This window comes from Alosa pseudoharengus, unplaced genomic scaffold (assembly GCF_046254945.1).
Source record: "Alosa pseudoharengus isolate Yale_2024_CS ecotype anadromous, Long Island Sound unplaced genomic scaffold, YU_APseudo_1.1 YU_APseudo_1.1_scf_24, whole genome shotgun sequence".
Taxonomy (NCBI): domain Eukaryota; kingdom Metazoa; phylum Chordata; class Actinopteri; order Clupeiformes; family Clupeidae; genus Alosa; species Alosa pseudoharengus.
In genome coordinates, this window is record NW_027468689.1 from 23,997,742 (window position 1) to 24,017,741 (window position 20,000).

The window sequence follows — 20,000 nt, forward strand, 5'->3', positions numbered from 1 at the left end:
CACACACACACACACACACACACACACACACACACACACACACACTCACTCTTTCACCTCCGCTTCCACACAGGCCGTGTTCTTTGATGTAGGCGGGCAAACATCCAGGTTGCCATTTGAGCCTAATCCCTTTATTGAGATTCCAATCCTCTTTCTAATCTCTCCTTCCGAGCCTGTTTAAATCCCAACTCTATATTTAGTATGGCATGGAAATAGCCACCATGTGTATAATTATTATATTATATTCGCCCCTGTTATTGGTAAAGTTGAGTTTACATGCAGGTGCTTGGAAAGTAAATGAGGCTGGAAAATCTATTTTCATCCTCCGGTGTATAGAAATGTACAGTTCAGAAACACACATACTGGTAGGCACACACACACACACACACACACACACACACACACACACACACACACACACACAATCAATGCCATACAGTATGTAAAAAATTAGCCACCTTTGATATTCAGCCCCCTTCACCTTATGTGTGTGCGTGTGTGTGTATGTGCGAGTGTGCATATGTGCGTGAATGTGTGTGTGTGTAGCCATATTTCCTCCTGAATCCCCACGGTCATCTGTAGAAACATTTACATTACACATTAATGATGAGACAGCAGGGGTGGACAGTAACTAAGTACATTTACTTGATTACTGTACTTAAGTATAATTTTGGAGTATCTGTACTTTACTTGAGTATTAATATTTTTTAAAACTTGTGACTTTTACTCCACTACAATTGAAAGACAAATACTGTACTTTTGACTCCACTGCATTTGAAATATGAGCATGAAGTACTCGTTACTTTAAACCACATTTGATTCTTTGAATGCAATAATGCAATAGACCATCTTGAAGTTCCTTTTTTTCAATAGTCCAATTTGAACTTGGCTGAATTGGCTGAATAGTGACAACAGATCAGATCAGAACATCCTCCAGCCTGAGAGAACCCTGACGGACCTGTTAGCAAGCGAGATTTGAGAAGTGGTCTGGTGTTAACCAGCTATCCTCCATGGTGAAAATGTTTTAGATTTATGTACTTATTTTTCAGACTTCTGATTTAGCAACTTTCACTTGTATTGGAGTAATATTTGACAGTGTATCTATACTTTCACTAAAGTAAAGGAATTGGGTACTTGGTCCACCTCTATGAACCAGTAGGCTAGTGCATGCGTGTGTGTCTGTGTGTCAACCTACAGTATACGCCTCTCTTTTGTCTTTCACTCCACTCTATTTATCTATCTCTTCTCATTTCATCCCTCTCCCTCCATTTTCTCTCCCTCGCGTCCTCTCTCTGTGCCTCTGTTTCTCCTCACACCAGCGTGTCCTAACCGCATGTGACGTGAGCACCAGCAACTAAATCAGTTTGATTATGTTCTTTTCTATGAGAATGTCCTCCTGACCGCATGTGACGTGAGCGCCAGCAAAAGTTTGATTACGTTCCTTTCAATGAGAAGGCAGTGGTGTAGTCTACGGGACTATGCAGTGCACCCACTTAAAAAGCATCAACATCTCAGTATACCCACTTAAAATAGGCAAGGATACGTATTAACATTTGGGGTTGATCACAGTATATCCACTACAGCTAACTACTACATCACAGTATACCCACTACAGCTAAGTAGACTACATCACAGTATACCCACTACAGATAACTAGACTACACCACAGTATACCCACTACAGCTAACTAGACTACATCACAGTATATCCACTACAGCTAACTACTACATCACAGTATACCCACTGCAGCTAACTAGACTACATCACAGTATACCCACTACAGCTAACTAGACTACATCACAGTATACCCACTACAGCTAACTAGACTACATCACAGTATACCCACTGCAGCTAACTAGACTACATCACAGTATACCCACTGCAGCTAACTAGACTACATCACAGTATATCCACTACAGCTAACTAGACTACATCACAGTATACCCACTACAGATAACTAGACTACATCACAGTATATCCACTACAGCTAACTACTACATCACAGTATACCCACTGCAGCTTACTAGACTACATCACAGTATATCCACTACAGCTAACTAGACTACATCACAGTATATCCACTACAGCTAACTACTACATCACAGTATATCCACTACAGCTAACTACTACATCACAGTATACCCACTGCAGCTAACTAGACTACATCACAGTATATCCACTACAGCTAACTAGACTACATCACAGTATACCCACTGCAGCTAACTAGACTACATCACAGTATACCCACTACTGCTAACTAGACTACATCACAGTATATCCACTACAGCTAACTACTACATCACAGTATATCCACTACAGCTAACTAGACTACATCACAGTATACCCACTACAGCTAACTAGACTACATCACAGTATATCCACTACAGCTAACTACTACATCACAGTATATCCACTACAGCTAACTACTACATCACAGTATACCCACTGCAGCTAACTAGACTACATCACAGTATACCCACTGCAGCTAACTAGACTACACCACTGTGAGAATGCCCTAACTGGTCGGGAACGGAACCGGAGCTGTGCAGCGTGATGCAGAACATTTTGAGCAGAACCTTTTGTCGGGCGTCCTGTTTCTATTTTCTGTCTGTCGCTCATGTTGTTCTATGCTATACTGAATGAGGAACATGACGCAGTGGCATATTTAACAGATGCCGTTAGGTCAGAGAGCATTCCATGCTACACAACTGATGCTCACATGCAGTTAGAACAAGCTGTTAGCTCTCCCTCACTTGCAGTGTTTTTCCAGTCTGTCTCTCAGTCCTTTCTCTCTCTTTCTCTCTCTGTCTTTCTCCTCCTCTCTTTATCTCTTTTGCCCTTGCCTCCCTTTCTCCTCCTTTCACTCTCATCCTTCTCTCCATGTCTCTTCACATCTCTCCCTCTCTCTCTCTCTCTCTGTTCCCTCTCTTTCTCTGTTCTCTCTCTCTATATTTCTCTCTCTCTCTCCTTCATCTCTGTGTGTTGTTGGTGTCAGTGTCATTGTAAATGAGTTCTGTCTGAGGGATGATCTGATCTGAGCTGAGACGTCTCCAGTAGAAGTTATGACACTGTTGTGTGCCTCCACTGCTGAGATCTGTCTCCTATGAGCCATCACAGACCCTACACACATACACACACACACACCAGCTGTCACCAGCAGTCACCAGCAGAAAGAGAGACGTCTGTGTATGGTGTGTGTGTGTTTCTGTATGTGTGAGAGAGAGAGAGAGAGTGCTGACTGACTGTGTGTTTCTGTGTTGATGTCTAGTGTTGATGCTGTGCAGTGCCACATAGCTCTGCTGGCTCTGGCTTTTATTCCAGTGTGTCACATTCCATTCCATTCTATGCCATTCATTTTCTACTCTTTCCTTCCATTCCATTTTATGCCATTCATTTTCTACTCTTTCATTCCATTCCATTCTATGCCATTCATTTTCTACTCTTTCCTTCCATTCCATTCTATGCCATTCATTTTCTACTCTTTCATTCCATTCTATGCCATTCATTTTCTACTCTTTCATTCCATTCTATGCCATTCATTTTCTACTCTTTCCTTCCATTCCATTCTATGCCATTCATTTTCTACTCTTTCATTCCATTCCATTCTATGCCATTCATTTTCTACTCTTTCATTCCATTCTATTCTATGCCATTCATTTTCTACTATTTCATTCTATTCCATTCATTTAATTCTACTCCTGTCAGCCTGGGTGAACTCAAACGCACCTGTTAGCAAATTGAAATTTTCCCTGCACGTCTGTCTGGAGACCCTCCTATTGAAGCCGATTTCTGAATCCCCAAAAACCCAGGAACCAATCACAACTATGTATCGGCATGACACAGAGAAACACAGTTAGTTAGCACTGTTCAACACAACCAATTTCTGCACTGATGGCGTCAGTGTTCATTTCAGCGCTGGTTATGGCCCTTAGAGATGGAAAGGGCATGAATGGTCCCTAGACCCTTTTCTCAAGCTCAGTTGAGATTTGAGAAGCAGTCTGGTCAAAGGTCCTTGATTACTAACAAGATAGAGCAACGTACCGTAATTTCCCAACTATTAGCCGAGGTTTATACATTGATTTTGCCAAATGTCTTCAGCTATGAGATTAATACAAGGGGGCAGTTAATATGGTATTAATATGGTTTTTGTTTTTTTTAACACTGTCCTGCGATTTGTCCACAATGCGGCTAATACACAGGAAATGACTGTAATTTGTTTTATGGGAGCAAAACCGGACCGTTCCGGTCTGCATAAGCTCCACGTCAACCCTCTGTGGTTTGGTGTTAGCCAGGCTGCCCCCATCACATTCCCCTCCTTCATTCTGACTACTTCATGCCATTCTGATTCTAATTCTAATCTGATTCAATTCTCTCCTCTCTCATGTCTCCCTTTCTTGCCCTCTGTGTCACTCTCTCTCACTCCGCCAGTGTGCTATGTGTGTGAAGTCGGTTGATTAACGTTGTGTTGTGATGCTCTGTGTGCCCCCCTGCAGGACTTCTGCCACGGGCAGGTCATGTGGCCGCCCCTGAGCGCCATGCGGGTGAAGCTGGCAGAGCCGGGCCACTCGTGTAAGCAGGTGTGTCAGGAAGAGCAGCTCATCTGTGAACCCTCCTTCTTCCAGCACCTCAACAAGGACAAGGACCTGGCCAGGTGAGGCACACACACACACACACACATAAACGTGCCCGTACTACGGTGGCCCTGACGGCTCAGCGAAATACAAACGCTACAACACTTGCAAGTAAGTGTCCACAACACTTGCAAATAAGTGTTCACAACATGACCCTGACGGCTCAGCGAAATACAAACGCTACAACACAACCGCAAAACAGCTTAACGAAATACATTAGCCACAACACGACAACATTAGCCACAACACTTGCAAGTAAGTGTTCACAACGGATATGAAACCACAACGGAAGTGAGCAGCGGTCTGTTTATGTGGTGGAATTGGTCGCGCTTTTTAAAAAATCAAGTTGTAGCTTGGAGGAGTTACACAAAAGAGGAGACATATACTATCAAAGAATGACGTTTATTCATATCTGTATCTGGGGAGGGAAATGAGGGTTAGGAAGAAATTAAAACCATAAAGTAAGCCTATTGGTTTTCTTAAAACTGACTGTCACTTATTAGAGCTATTAGCTACACAAACTGTTAGCAAAACAGCTAGTGAGTAAGACTAAAGCCTTAGCCTTACGTGGAAAAAACAGACCTTTGGGTAAATATTTAACTCCTTTATTATCAAAACATTACAAACTTACATCTGTATAACTTGTACAAGTCTCTCAAGAGACGTCCTCTTTCGTGTAACTCCTCCAAGCTACAACTGCTCACTTCCGTTGTGGGTTCATATCCGTTATGAAAACTTACTTGCAAGTGTTGTGGCTAATGTTGTCGTGTTGTGGCTAATGTATTTCGTTAAGCTGTTTTGCGGTTGTGTTGTAGCGTTTGTATTTCACTGAGCCTTCAGCGTCGTGTTGTGGACACTTACTTGCAAGCGTTTGTATTTCGCTGAGCCGTCAGGGCCACCGTACCGTACACACACACACACACACACACACACACATAAATGTGCACGTACCAAAACACACACACACACATAAACGTGCACATACACACACACACCCGCATGCACACAATCACACATGCACATACACATATACACGCACACACTCATGAAAGCACATACACACAGGCATGCTTGCATGCACGCACACATAGTACAGTGTTTCCTCTATGTTGATTTGGTAGTGGCGGCCCCCCACGGTTTAATTTTCTTCCCCCACGGTATCAGAAATGGGGCAGACGCACAATAGTCGCAGTTGCCTTTCAAAATTCATTGTGCAGACCAGTTGTAGATTCTCCAAATATACAGCTCAATCACAACTGAAAATAATGCCTCATTGTGTGTGAATAGAGGTGAATACATATAATTGTTTGTGTTGCAGCGAAGTGTCAGTTGTCAGTTCCGTGGGACGGGGGACGGTGGGGGGGGATCGGACAGGCCTGCCCCCACTGCTTAAAAAAATCCTAGAGGAAACACTGTAGTATTACAAGTTGTGTTGCAGAAATTACATCAGAGGTAACTGCAAATAAGAATGGAAACAGCTTGTAATAGCGTTACTATTCCAGCTAGTGGCAGCATTGTCTTAAGATATTAAACACTGGCAGTAGCACTGCCCCCTTGGGTTGAAAAGTAACATTGCTATTGCCATTTGTAAATTTGCAGTGCTGCCACAAGGTGTCAATCACGAGCCGCCTAATTCTAGGCATGGGTGGTGGGCATGCCAAAGCGGCGCTGACTGGAAATCGAATTACGCTGCACCTGTGTGGCATTAAACTAATTTATCAGTCATCACAACAAGCTCAAGGAGCTTCGCCACTCAGTGCTGCCAACACTAAACAAATCAAGTTAAGCCCCTGAAGATGCGCACAGCCTGACTCAAACATTCACCTCTTTGTCTTCGCACCACCGTCCATCCTTATCACTCTCTCTCTCTCTCTCGCTCGCTCTCTCCTTCTATCTATCTATCTCTTGCTCTCTTTAACTCTCTTGCCCTCTCTTTCTCTTGCTCTCTCTATTTCTCTTTTGCTCTCTCTCTCTCTCACACACGCTTTCTCTCGGTCTATCTCTCGCTCTCTCTCGCTCTCTCTCTTTCTGATTTGATTTGGGCTAAATGCACAGAAATGAAATATTGCAGGAATAAACCCTGGTAAAAGTGGCGTTTGCACAAGCCTTGTTAAATGAGTGTACTGCAGTGATTAACTCAGTCATGACTCTTCTCTCCCTCTTTTTTTTAATGTTCCCTTCTTTTTTCTATCTACTGTCGTTCTCTCCTTCTCTTCTCTTTCACCCCTCTCTCTCTGTTTGTCTCTCTCTCCCATCGTCCATCTTTTCCCTCTCCCATCCTTCTCTCTCTCCTCCCGTCTCCACACCCTCACATGTTCAACACCTCCCTCATTTCTCACACACTCTCACACACACACACACACACACACATCTCTTTGTGCTCTCACTCCTCTCTCACACTTTGCTGGTTGAATATTTTCATCTCTTCTCTTTTTATCTCTCCATCTTCCCCTCTGTGCCCCGCCCACACACACACACACACATTCACACACATGCACACACACATTCACACACATGCACACACACACATTCACACACATACACACATGCACACACACACTCCCTCCTTCTGTCTTCCACTCATATCTATCACTTTCCCTCTCTCACACCTCTCTCCTCTGCTCCTCCTCCTTCTCCCTCTTCCTCATATCTCTCTCATCTTTCCCTCATTCTCTCCATCTTTTTCTCATTCTCTCAACCCCCCCCCTCCTTTTCCCTCTCTTTACCACCCAACTCATGTATATCTCCTTTCCCCTGTTTCATTCGTTCTCTCCCTCCCTCTCTCTCTCTCTCTCCCCCTCTCCTTCTCTGGCCCCCTCTCCTCTCTGGTGTGGCAGGTTTGGCATTGACTGCCAGACGGTGGAGTCGTCGGGGGACACGGTGGTGCCGGCGTACAGCGAGGCCCGCAGACATTGCATCTTCCAGTCGGACCTGCTGCTGTTCAGCTGTGCGGGCGCACACCCCTCCCTCAAGCGCATCTGCCCCTGCAGAGACTACATGAAGGGACAGGTGGCGCTGTGCCAGGGATGCTTATAGCCCACACACACACACACACACACACACACACACACACACACACACATACGGATACACATACACACACACATACACATATACATATACATACAGTATGAGTCACGTGTGTCTCGTGCAAACCTGAAATACCACCAGACACCAGCCCTGACATCTTCTGCAGCATACACACACACACACACACACACACACACACACAGACACACACACACTCCTATAAACAGATTATGTAGGATCATACATTGAACATGTGGGCATAAGCTACAGACGGATTGACACGGGCACACGTATGCAGCGGGCACAAATCTGCTGGCCGCCATGACAGGAAGGGCCGTGGCCTTGACCGCTAAACAGGAACATGAATACAGCAAGATGCATGTGTGGTGGAAAGGGTGGAGTGGGAGTGTGTGTGTGTGTCTTTTAGGCAAAGTATTACATACCTGAAAGACCTGAAGCTGAAGCCCTTGGCTGGTGCAGGGCTACTTCACACACACACACAGACACACATACACATTAAACGCTCCCTAAGACACACACACACATTAAACGCTCCCTAAGACACACACACACATTTGGATGGACACAGAAATACAGACTTCTACAAGCCTGAAATACTTGAAATGGAAGAGGTTGGTTGTCCTGCCTGGTGGACTCTTGCTAAAAAGAGAAATTCTTGATCACCCCTCGTCTGTAGTGAAGTAGGTTGAGGATAACACACTCTCAAAACGCACTCGAATACACACACACTCCTTCTGTCCGAAGAACGTCATCATTTGGGACCAAACTTGTCAACAATAGACAGCAAGGATTTGTTGTCCTGTTCCTGCTCCAACTTACCCCGACGCTACAGACTGATGTGGACTTTGAGAGACTTTTGGACACTTCCTTAGCCCTGTGTGTGTAGGTGTGTGAGTGTGTGTGTTTGTATGTGGGAGAGGACACACCTTCACCACAGGGCACCCTAGCATGGTGGGAATGCTAGGCTAGCGGCTAGTTGTAAGGAATGCTAGCACAGAGAAGCGCAGCGCAGCTACGCTCTGGTCTTTACACTGTATTGCACCCCTCTCCCCACCTCCCCTCTTCTCTCCTCTCCTCCTCTCTCCTCTACACTCCTCTCCTCCCCTCTCCTCTTCTCATTCCCTCCGTCCCCGAAGGCTCTCCACACTCTGGAGTGCAGCAGCAGAGCAGTGGTGGTGTTGTAGATATTCCCAGCGTTTCCTCCCAACTCCCGTCCTGTTGTGGGTTTTTATTCCTTTACAAACGTCCAGAGGGGTCTAGTCTAGTCAGTAACCAGTACTCCGCTTCCTTTGAGGCAGCAGAGGCGGGGAAGTTGAGCTAGCAGTGTGTTCCGCTCCGCCCCAACCCCGACCCCACCCTCATGTCTGCTGGTAGGGGGGCCACAGGGGCCATTTTGTCAACAGAAGAGGCGTTAAACACTTTTTTTGGAAGGTTTGCCTGAACCGCCACAACACATGGCAGCTCACAATAGGAGACGGACTCGCCACATCTGGCCTGCTTCCCCTGCAGGATTAAACTATGGCTGTTTGGGACAGGCTTCCCCATCACACACACACACACACAAACACACACACACACACACGCATGCATTCACTCACTCAAACACACAGACACACACGCATTCACTCACTCAAACACACACACACACACACACACGTATGCATGCACACAGACACTCACACACACAAACCCACTCAAACATTGACAGACAAACAGCACCCGACTAGTACAAGCTGGTCAAGTATGCATCACTGGTACTGTGACGACGCAATGCTGCCCACCGCAACACAACTGCCACAAGCTGCCTGTTTTATCAGTGATGCCCCACCAGCCCTCGCACCTGGCCAATCACACGGACCCTACTTACCTTGTCCAAGCTCAAACACCAATCACCAGTCTCCTTTAACTTGGCCATGGCCCTTACCTCAGTTAAGTAAACAAACTATCCCCCACCCTCCAAAACAGTTGCTCCAATCTAAAGGAACTGGACTGATATTTATATGTAGAGAAGCAGCCATCTCTTTATTCTTTGAAAGAGATGCGTATGCCGACATGTGTACATATGTCTGGATGTGTAGACATATTTACTTCACACACTGACCTTTGACCTTCTTATTTGATGATCATGTGATCGGCGTTTGTTCGTTTCCCTTCAGTTGCTTGCAGCTTACAGGATTTACAAAAAAAGAAAAAGAAGTTTCATCTTTGTTGGAATGAAATGCACTATCTTAAAATATTTACTGATGATAAACAAAAAAAGTATGTTGACACTGTACATTGTTCATATTGGTTTTTAAATTCTTTTTTAATTTATTTTGTATACAGATCTTTATCTTTTTTTGTCTGCTAATGTTTTATGGTGATTTTATTTTGATGTTATTCTTTTTGGTATTTATAGAAGAGAATTAACAGTTTTCATTTTAATGAGTGTTTGTTTTTATTTATCAGAGTAATATAAGCGTGTTGACATTGTAAGTCCGAGAGCAGTCACAGCCCCTGGCGGAGGTGGAACTGTGGTGAGAGAAGACTTGGCAGCGCACGCTGGAACCCGAGGCTCAACCAGACCCAATTCGATGCAGCCCGGTTCCAAACCCAATCTGATCTGACCCAAACCAGGTCCACATCAGGGCTGGTTCTGTACTAGATCAGGATCTGGTCCGAGAGCAGAGCTGGAACCATACCAGAACCGGGACTGTGTTCGAGTCCTTTTTGTTCTGGACCCAGATTAGAACTGAATTGGACCCTGATCCAGTGCAGAACCTGCCCTTGTGCTGTGCTTGGTGAGGGTCAGACCTGAGGCGGACGCAAGCCGGTCTGGTACCAGAACCGAGCCGGATCTTGGCCACCATTAGCTGTAGTCTATGAAGTAGAGAGATGGAGAGAGAGAGAGATGGAGAGAGAGAGAGAGAGAGCCTCCTGTCCTAGTACAGCGTAGCGCTGCAGTGAGTGGGACGAGAGTGACCCCTGCGTTCTCCTCTCCTCCTCTCCAGAATGGCACGGCACTGCTCCGCTCTTTAAGCACAGCACCGCCTAAAAATAGAAGTGCCTGGATAGGTGACTGCAGGCCCCACAGCGACACACACACACACACACAGAGAGAGTACCTGCTGTCTGTGCCAAAGGCCATCTCCCCTGGGCCCTCAACCAGCCCAGCAGCCTGTGCTGCCTCAGAGCAGGAGCCTCAGTGTGTGTGTGTGTGTGTGTGTGTGTGTGTGTGTGTGTGTTAGTGTGAGGGTGTGTGTTTGTGTTTGTATTGTTAGCATGTACAGTATGCATATGCTTTTGTCCATGTGTATGCATTGCATTGTGTGGCATGGGGCCCAAAGGTCTGAGATTGAAATTGATTTAAATGTCTTCTCTCATCACAGCTCCGTACAGTAAAGCTACCTTTCTTTTTTATACTGAAGATTAATGCAGCTCACCCATATTTTCTTTAAAATGCCAGAAAACACCTCATTTGTCACTGTTATTTGTTCTTTTGCCTTTTTAATATTGTTTTAGCTCTATTTTCTGTCCCTTTGCACATTTGTAAATATAGACAGATCTCTTTAATTAAGTTCTATATCCTTGTTTCCGCAACTTATCTCCCCCTTCTCAGTTCTGTGTTGGATCTGTGTCTTTGTAAATAAGATGGTCAGGTCTTCAGTCGAGCTGTAGTCAGAAGCTTTGAGTACAGGATGTGCCTTTTGATGGTTGCTAGACCTGCTTGTAGTACTGTACCAGACTCCGTGGTGTACAAATGAGCTAATGCATATGCTGTGTGTGTGTGTGTGTATGTGTCTGTCGTCAACACGCTTTAAAAGCTATGTGCACCCAGAGCAACTCGCAAGCTGCCAACATCAGTGCCCATGCTGTGTGTGTGCATGCGTGTGAACGCGACTGTGCGTGTGTGTATGTATGCGTGTGTGCGTGCCTGTGTGAGTGTGTGTATTGTTATGTAAACCCAGTCTGAGGGTATAGTGTCCATGCCCTGGTTATGTTGCCTGTGCTCTAAGCATGGTGTTTCACTCTGGGGTGTCTATCACCCCATACAGACAGTATGGAGTTTTTAAGTCATGGTACCTGTATTGACCGTAAACAGTTCTTACTCGAGGAATATCACCCATGCAGTATGGACTGCAGTATGCAGTATGGGCTGTCCAAATTACGTTGCGGTTTTCAACAGTATTGCCTTTTCACAGCAACAACACAGCACCCTAAGGATGCAGACGGCACCGCAACTAGACATTTAGCCATTTCCATTTCCAGAGGATATTTGGTATTGATTTATCACTTTTTTGTAATTACACTGCAGAGAATGGATGCTATCTCCACAGTACACTGTTTAGGATGTCGGTAGTGCTCCGTAGAACCAGAATATATCATCCCATGAGCAGGCAGCGTGCTAACACAATCCTGCTCTGGTGTAGGTAGGCTAAAATTACAGAGTAAGTCTATCTTCAAGTATTTAGACAGATAAATAGGTATTTTTGGATGAATTTGTAAAATAAAAAAGAACTGACATTTTCTCTGTGTATTTGTGCATTGTTAGTAGCCTGGACGACCACTTAGATTTAATTTCAAGGATACTAGTCGTTTCCCCATCCTGAGTTCCCTGACTATTCACAAAGTAAATGAGTAGTAGAATTAGATTAGTAAAATTAATCAAACGACAGCACAGTTTCAATGGGTGTGTGGGTTAGTTCAGAAACCTTCCCTAATGACATCCAGAACCATGGTTCTATCAGGCACGGAACCATAGCTGGGCACAGTTCTATTGGGCATGAAACTATAGCTGGGCACGGTTCTGTTGGGCACAGCGTAACTGGCATAGGCTTCATGGAGTGAGGTGATTGGTTTTGGTATTTTGTTTTTATTTTATTTATTTTTTTGTTTTTGTTTTGTATGTTTTGATTCTCACATGTTGGCTATTTTAGTTCTGTGTACTGAAGTTTGTGCTAGCCATAAGTATGGGCATAAGGGTGGACCTAAGTTGGCATAAGCGCTCTCGTGAAGGAGTTAGCCGCAATCTCGTGTATCTGAAGTATAGAGCTACTCTTCATATCTCGTTTAAAGAGTGGTAGCCATTTAAGTTATTAAATCTGGCCCTGGGAGGGTTTTAAGATGCGATGAGTTTTATGAGACATTTTAGGTTTTGAGGCCAGTGTCAAGAGATGTTGCTCTGTGGAATCTGAATTGGTCTATGGATGACTGGGTATGGGGGAAATAGTATAGACAACCTCTATTGGAATATATTTTATTTCGGTCAAGATTTTAGATAAGTGTCACTTAGAAAGGAGAGGGCTGTCACACTCATAGACCTGACCGCAAAGTCCAATTCCCTCCCTTGCTAACACAAGCTTCCTGGTGACGTTTTACGTTGCTTTTTCATGTACTGTGGAAGAGGGATTTATTTTTTTGATTTATTTTTTGGTTAATTTTGGACAATGTAAAAAAAATAAAAAATATGGAATGAGAAAAAAAACTCACAACACATCTGTTTTCTCTGTTTTGATGAATAGTCAGGATATATCTTTATTTTTCAATAAACCTTTTTCTGTGACAATAGACGTCTTGTCACGTGTGGTCTATATAAATATACATGTGTACACTACAGAAGATCATTTGCAACATATACATTCAGTACATGGTCATATTCCGCACACAGACTGGCCCTGTGGCCTAGGCCTAAATACAACACGTTAGAGGAGAAACCAGCTGTGCCTGTTCCCATGGAAACCGACTCCGGGCCACCACTTGCGCGGAGCCGGGGGAGTTCCGCCGCCCAGGTCGGCGGCAGGTGCCCTCCGTGACGAGGGCTGCATGTGTGTATGTGTGGGGGGCACGTATTGCTGCGGTGTGACGAGTGTATTTGTGTGTGTGTGTGTGATCTAAATTCTACACTAAAAGCTGCTGGAGCGGTCTCGCATGCATGTCTCGCCCCGTCTCATTCTCGAGCTGTCGACGCGGTAGAGAGAGAGAGAGAGCGAGCGAGTGGCAAACGCAGTAACAATCATAAAAATAAAATGTGTGAAATCGAGGAACAAGCGCAGGAAGGCTGGGAGGATTTTTCAAGCTAGTTCACAGCGTTAGTACCAAGAGAAGAGGAATCATTCATGTCTGTTTTTTTATTATTATTTTATTGGAAACGAGACCTCAAAACATCCTCTGTGAGGAAATTTCATTCAACAACAAAAATATGTATATAATAATAACAGAAAAAAAGTAAGTTTCTTCTGAAGAAATTATTTATCATCTGGAGTAGCAATGCACTCGTGCCAAAAAACGCACTTTGTAAATACGATATTACAAGTCAGACTTAAAAATGTTACAATAAACTCTACCTGCCCACAATCACAGTTCTACTTCTATTGGAGCTGAATATGTTTGGCTCGGAGTCGAAAAAAACGACAAAAAGAACACTCTTGGCTGACTACCACCCACATTTTGAAACATTACACCAAAGTGTGTGTGAGGCTAGAGAGAGGACTCTTGATTGCTACAATCTAAGTTTTAATAATTCAGTAAAAGTTCACATCACTCAGGACTATAGCCAGAAATAAAACTATCTGTACATATTTGTGTGTATGTGTGTGTGTATTTGTGTATACATAAGTCATTAAGGCTTTACACTGAGGGTCTGACCTTGCCTTGTGCCACTGAACTGTGTGCTTCTACTGCCAGACATACTGTGCTTCGCGAGGGGCTAACAGGCCGAGAGGAGAGGTGAGGAGTCAGTCTAGCCTACGCCACGGAACACAACAAAACAGACGCTCAGGTTAGGGGAGACGACGGAGGGGGGAGATGCGGGTCCAGTTGCACCGCACACCGAGGTTTGTGCGTGTGCGAGTGTGTGCTTGTTTGTGTGAGGGGGGGTTGTAAAGTAGTGTATTTACATAAGGGGCTACAGCAGCCCATTACCTGTGGTGGTCCTTTTTTTATTAGAATAAAAAAAAAATACTGACTTACACGATAACCACGGAAGCATCTGACCTGATACCGGACCAGTCAGATCAGAGCCGTATGAGGGACGCATCAGAGCCAGACGAGGCTCGTATATGAGCACTAAATGCGTCCCATCAGTCAATTGCCTTCTGGGTAACGTAGGAGATCAAGCACACTATCACCTCTCAGATATTCCCCCTTCAACATAACTCTAGTCAAAGACCATAGAAGTACTCTTTGACTGTTCTTTGAAGCACAGTGTACTTCTATGCTCTTTACTTCAGGAGCTGATGTCCCGTTATGCAGTTGTGCTTTATAAAAAGTTGTGCTCAGGCGGAGATTATATATTAGTGTGATTTGCTGGCTAGGGGCCCCTTTGGCAGGAGTTTATCTGTACATCATATACAATATGTCAGTTATATCCATACTGGAAGTTATGGTTTGTGTCATTGTCATGTTAAACATTGCTGTCAAGTCCCCCCCCCCCCCCCCCCCCCCCCCATTGAGTGGCCTACATTACTGTGCTGTGGTATGTTACAGTCATGGAGTCAGCTTTGTTGCTTTAACTGGCATAGCAGTGCTGCTTTAAGAGGAAGATACACTCCCCGACCTCTTTTAGAGTTTTAGAGCCAAAAGTGGCTTTGGTTTGGCATGTAGTCGCATGTTAAGTATACTGTCGCTACATCTCATGTAGTTCCTTTGGAGGAACACACACACACACACACACACTAAGGTGAATGAGTTTCCCTACATGCTGCTGTTTGGCTTCTGCCTGAAACACTCAGTGGTAAAGAGACAGCCTGGGCTATTTTTGGAATCTTGTTACTTGTTCTCAAGTTTTTCTCCAATCCCCCTAAAGCACGGGAAGCGTTCCCCCATCAATAACGCCACCGAGCTGATTTACGCGCCGACGCTGTCAAATCAGAATTTCATTTCCAGCAGAGGCCTCTCACAGACTCTCATTTAGCTCTCCGAATGGGCTGTCACACACACACACACACACACAATCCTGACAAAAACGTAAACACAAATTCCACAGTCTCATGAAGCATTTACAGGCCTCCTTCCTAGAAGACAGTCATGAGACATACCTAACCAGGAGATGACGGAAGGTTGCAGCAGAATCTGGACAGAACAGGGATGCTGTCTCCCAGAGGCAATACTGCATCGCACGTCCTCAAACCGGAGAGCGATTACCCATGAAGCTCTGCTCTCAGATGGATTATTTACACAGCAGAGGCTGAGCCAGTGACATGGGCAGGGGGTGTGTGTGTATGGGGAGGGGGGGTTCTGGGTGAGGCAATGCAACAGTGACAGAGGACTGGCTGGAAAATACTACTGACACCTCGTGGTCAGTATAATACGTGTGTGTGTGTGTGTGTGTGTGTGTGTAGGGAAGAGGACTGTGTGCGTGCGTGTGTTGGGGTGTGTTGCTGCTGCAGGTTGGGGAGAGAACACGGAGATGAGGTCATCCAGCCTTTCCAAACACACTCCCCTGTGTCCCCCTGTCCCGTTGCCATGGGCGACTGTCACTCAAATCTCTCGTAGTGCCTGGTCTGTCTGATGCGAGGGACCATATCTACCAGCAGCCTAAGAGGAGGAAGAGGAAAAAAAATGTCAAAACAAGAGAGAGAGAGATTACTCTGATGAAGGTCTGACTGACCGAAACATCAGTAATAAATCAATAAACTGGATGCACCGTGAAGCAAACAGTGTTGCACTTTTCTCTACTATGATCATTCTGGCCAGTGTTGGTGTAAGACTGAGGGACACACGGGGACGATGACCAAGAGGAGGGTGCTGACGAGATGAAGGTGTGACTGGGATAGACGTGTCTGGGGCAGAGATAAACACACTGCTGTTACTGTTTGGTTGTCAGTGTGAAGTTTCTCACCACACTGGGTTTGACACAACAGCTGATTTAGACTTTAAATTAGACTGTTCTTTTTTTTTTACTTTATTGTGCCTCCACCCATCTAATCATAATCACCCCCTCGTTTTGCCCAACATCCACCCATCTAATCATAATCACCCCCTCGTTTTGCCTGATATTTCTCTGTCCTGTCCTCTGGGTTGTGTGCAGTTCAAGTGCCCTGGCTGCCAAGCAACGTGCAGGTCTTTCTCTCGTGAGAGAGAGAGAGAGAGAGAGAGAGAGAGAGAGAGAGAGAGAGAGAGAGAGAGAGGCTGCCATATTCATGAGCGTGCAGACGGTCTCATTTCTGTCACATGACCATAGCTGAGCTCACCACTTCACCACCACTGGGGTAAGAAGTACATATGCACTATATGTCAAGAAAGGCTACAAAGAAATGCTATACATTACTAATAAGCATCATAACCAGGTATATAAATGTTAATTTGGATAAAAAGTTATAGCATAGTATCTAGATAGAAGCCGCTTTTAAAATAGTGCATATGTATAGTAGCTCATAGCTTTTGCACTGACCCATCTAAGGCCATTATAACACAAGTGTAAGCCCAAATCCAAGTAGGACCTCTTCAGGACACTGCTAAGCCTCGTGTGGTAAACAGCCCAGAAATGCCACACACACACACACACACCCTATGCCCCCTTGTATCTCTGCTGCCCCAGACACAGCACTGTGCTGCATGGAGACTGAGTGGGTGCTTATCTGTGGTAAAGTTTCCATGTGTGGCTCTGTGTGTGTGTGTGTGTGTGTGTGTGTGTGTGTGTGTGTGTGTGTGTGTGTGTGTGTGTGTGTGTGTGTGTGTGTGTGTGTGTGTGTGTGTGTGTGTGTGTGTGTGTGTGTGTGTGTGTGTGTGTGTGTGTGTGTGTGTGTGTGTGTGTGTGTGTGTGTGTGTGTGTGTGTGTGTGTTCTAGTTCCATGTTGCTATCTGTGTGTGTGTGTGTGTGTGTTCGATTCCATGTTGCTATGTGTGTGTGTGTGAGTCCCGTGTGTTTATCTAGGTGAATCACACATGTGAACCACTCATGTTTGTTCTATACGTCAGGAGGACGAGGTCAATGGGAAGTGTGTGTGTGTGTGTGAGTGAGAGTATGTATGTGTGTCTACATATGTTTTTGAGTCCCATGTGGCTATCTGTGTGTGAGTCCCATGTGTTTATCTAGGTGTATGTGAATTAGCATGTCTGTCCTGATGTGCATTCCAGTCCCATGTATAAGTATAAGTATACTCTTTTGATCCCGTGAGGGAAATTTGGTCTCTGCATTTATCCCAATTCGTGAATTAGTGAAACACACTCAGCACACAGTGAGGTGAAGCACACACTAATCCCGGCGCAGTGAGCTGCCTGCAACAACAGTGGCACTCGGGGATGTGTCTGTCTTTGACGCGTGCGTGCGTGCGTGCGTGCGTGCGTGCGTGTGTGTGTAAGGAGGAGAGGGAACCCACTCATTTGATGATGAGGTCAATGACGTGTGTGTGTGTGGGGAGAGGGAACCCACTCACTTGACTCCATAGGCCAGGATGATGAGTCCAATGAGGAGGCCTATTGTTCCGTCCAGGTACCACACCTCTGGGTCGTGCTTGAACACCTCCGCACTAATCAGGATGGAGAAGCCCATCACGCCGCCCACCAGGGAGTTAAAGCCTGCAGAGGTCAGGGAACACCGGACACACAGAGAGTTAAAGCCTGCAGAGGTCAAGTCTAATTCCTCTTCTTTGGCTGAACGCAGTTGATTTGTATTGTATTTAATGCAGTGCCAAAAGAGAGTGTGAGTGCTAGCTAATTTGCATGCTCACATGATAACAGTGGATATCTGGACAACACAGAACACATATGTTTATGACATAACGTCAAAATGGTTGTTTCTTCAAATTCTGTTTTTTAAACCAAAAAACTTCACATAGTACCTTTAAAGCATTCTCTGGTCAGGGAAGATAAGACATTTGTTTTGCCCTTAGGTGGGGATCACACTGACCAGCGGCAAGCGGCAGGTTTCCTATTGTTCTCTATGGTTCGGCAGCGGAACGGTGGCAGTGCTAGTGTAACGCTAGCGTTGAACAAGCTGAGCGCTGAACTTGGTTCAACTTTCAAAGCACAACGCGAGCGTCTTCAGTTGTCAGTTTAGGATAACCGTTTGTGTTACTTAGGAACGAGATAGAACTTATTATGGTCTGAGCGTTGCGTTATGCTTGCCACTGGCCAATGTGATCCCTGCCTTACTGTTGTTTCTGTTGTTCTAAACCCTGTAAACATCTCATGGTCGAACAGCTTGCACTGAACGTGGACAGAAATCCATAGCACACAATGGACAAACAGCCACAAAGTGTTTGGTGGACTTGTGGAATTGCTGCGTTTGTGTCCAGCACTGCAGCCCTTGGTGTGACACTTCACCCGATCAATACCCCACTGACCACATGAGGGGAGAAGAGTATGATGACAGACAAACAGACAGACAGGAAGTGAGGTGAAATCCCATGATTCCGTGGCAGTGTCTCACGAGCTCTCCGTCACGCGTCACGCGTCTTCCCTCAGATGACCGGCCTGGAGTCGAGTCTCTCACAAACTCCGCACTGAAGTCTCTTTGTATATCAGTGAAGAGATTCTTTATCAGGTCTTTACAGTGGACCGTCTGTTTCTACAGTCATCAGGCTCCACGATACAGTTCTTGAACTCTACTCTGGTGTTCTATTAGGGGTTTCAATGGGGTCTTGAACTCTACACTGGTGTTTTTATAAGGGGTTCTAAACACGGCGATTGGAACGTTCTACACCACCCCTTTCGATCTGAAATTCCAATCGGATGGCCGGGTGGTTTTAGTCCGATCGAGGCATGAATTCCTGAATTGAATTGAAATTTTAATGGGATTAAATGTGTAAACCCTCCTGATGCGTCTCCCTGCAGCTGTGCCTCAGACTAAGTGTCGCCGTCTCTGTCAACTAGTCTGCTGCTGTTGCTGTCCAGACAACATCTCCGCCTCACTCTCTCTTCCTCTCCAGCATGGACTCTCTTTCCCAGTGGTGTGACCCTTCTCTGCGTCCACCTCAACTAGCCCCACTGCTGAGCCTAGTCGGACTCAGGCAAGGTACGGTGTCCTCAGAGGGACATAGGCACCCCAGGCTTGTCTGTGTAGTGTGTTGACGAGCAGCAGGAGACTTGAGTGAGAAACAGAACTTTGCTGATCCACCAGCACCATTGGCCCGGGACAGCTGCTCCGGTCCACGCCCAAGGACATGAGTTGGGGCCGCCTGATTGGCTGGTGGGGGTGTGCGGAGGCACGTGATTGGTGGGGAGTGGTGGGGCGCTCCAGGGAATAGGTGGAGCCGTGGTGCAGAGGATGCGGGTGGAGAGGGGGGCGTGTCTGACTGCCGTTAAGAAAGTGGGGCATCCTACATCCTGCTGCACCTGCTCTGACATCAGCACTTTCACAACACACACACACACACACACACACACACACACACACAC

At 45.6% G+C, this 20,000-nt stretch overlaps 2 protein-coding genes across 2 annotated transcripts in view; one reads left to right on the plus strand and one right to left on the minus strand.

Annotated features, from left to right (window-relative positions):
- The window catches only part of mgat5 (alpha-1,6-mannosylglycoprotein 6-beta-N-acetylglucosaminyltransferase), a 158,738-nt gene extending 145,509 nt beyond the window's left edge, over nucleotides 1-13,229 (plus strand). The window contains exons 16-17 of the mRNA XM_076303528.1: nucleotides 4,494-4,651; nucleotides 7,469-13,229. Of these exons, the coding sequence (XP_076159643.1) occupies nucleotides 4,494-4,651; nucleotides 7,469-7,667 (357 nt within the window). The 3' untranslated portion in view covers nucleotides 7,668-13,229. The remainder of the gene's footprint in view (nucleotides 1-4,493; nucleotides 4,652-7,468) is intronic.
- Nucleotides 13,230-15,998: 2,769 nt separating this feature from the next.
- Nucleotides 15,999-20,000, minus strand: part of tmem163b (transmembrane protein 163b) — a 49,990-nt gene continuing 45,988 nt past the window's right edge. Inside the window, exons 7-8 of the mRNA XM_076302705.1 lie at nucleotides 18,038-18,179; nucleotides 15,999-16,196 (exon numbers count right to left, since the gene is read on the minus strand). Coding sequence (XP_076158820.1) covers nucleotides 16,136-16,196; nucleotides 18,038-18,179 — 203 coding nt within the window. The 3' untranslated portion in view covers nucleotides 15,999-16,135. The remainder of the gene's footprint in view (nucleotides 16,197-18,037; nucleotides 18,180-20,000) is intronic.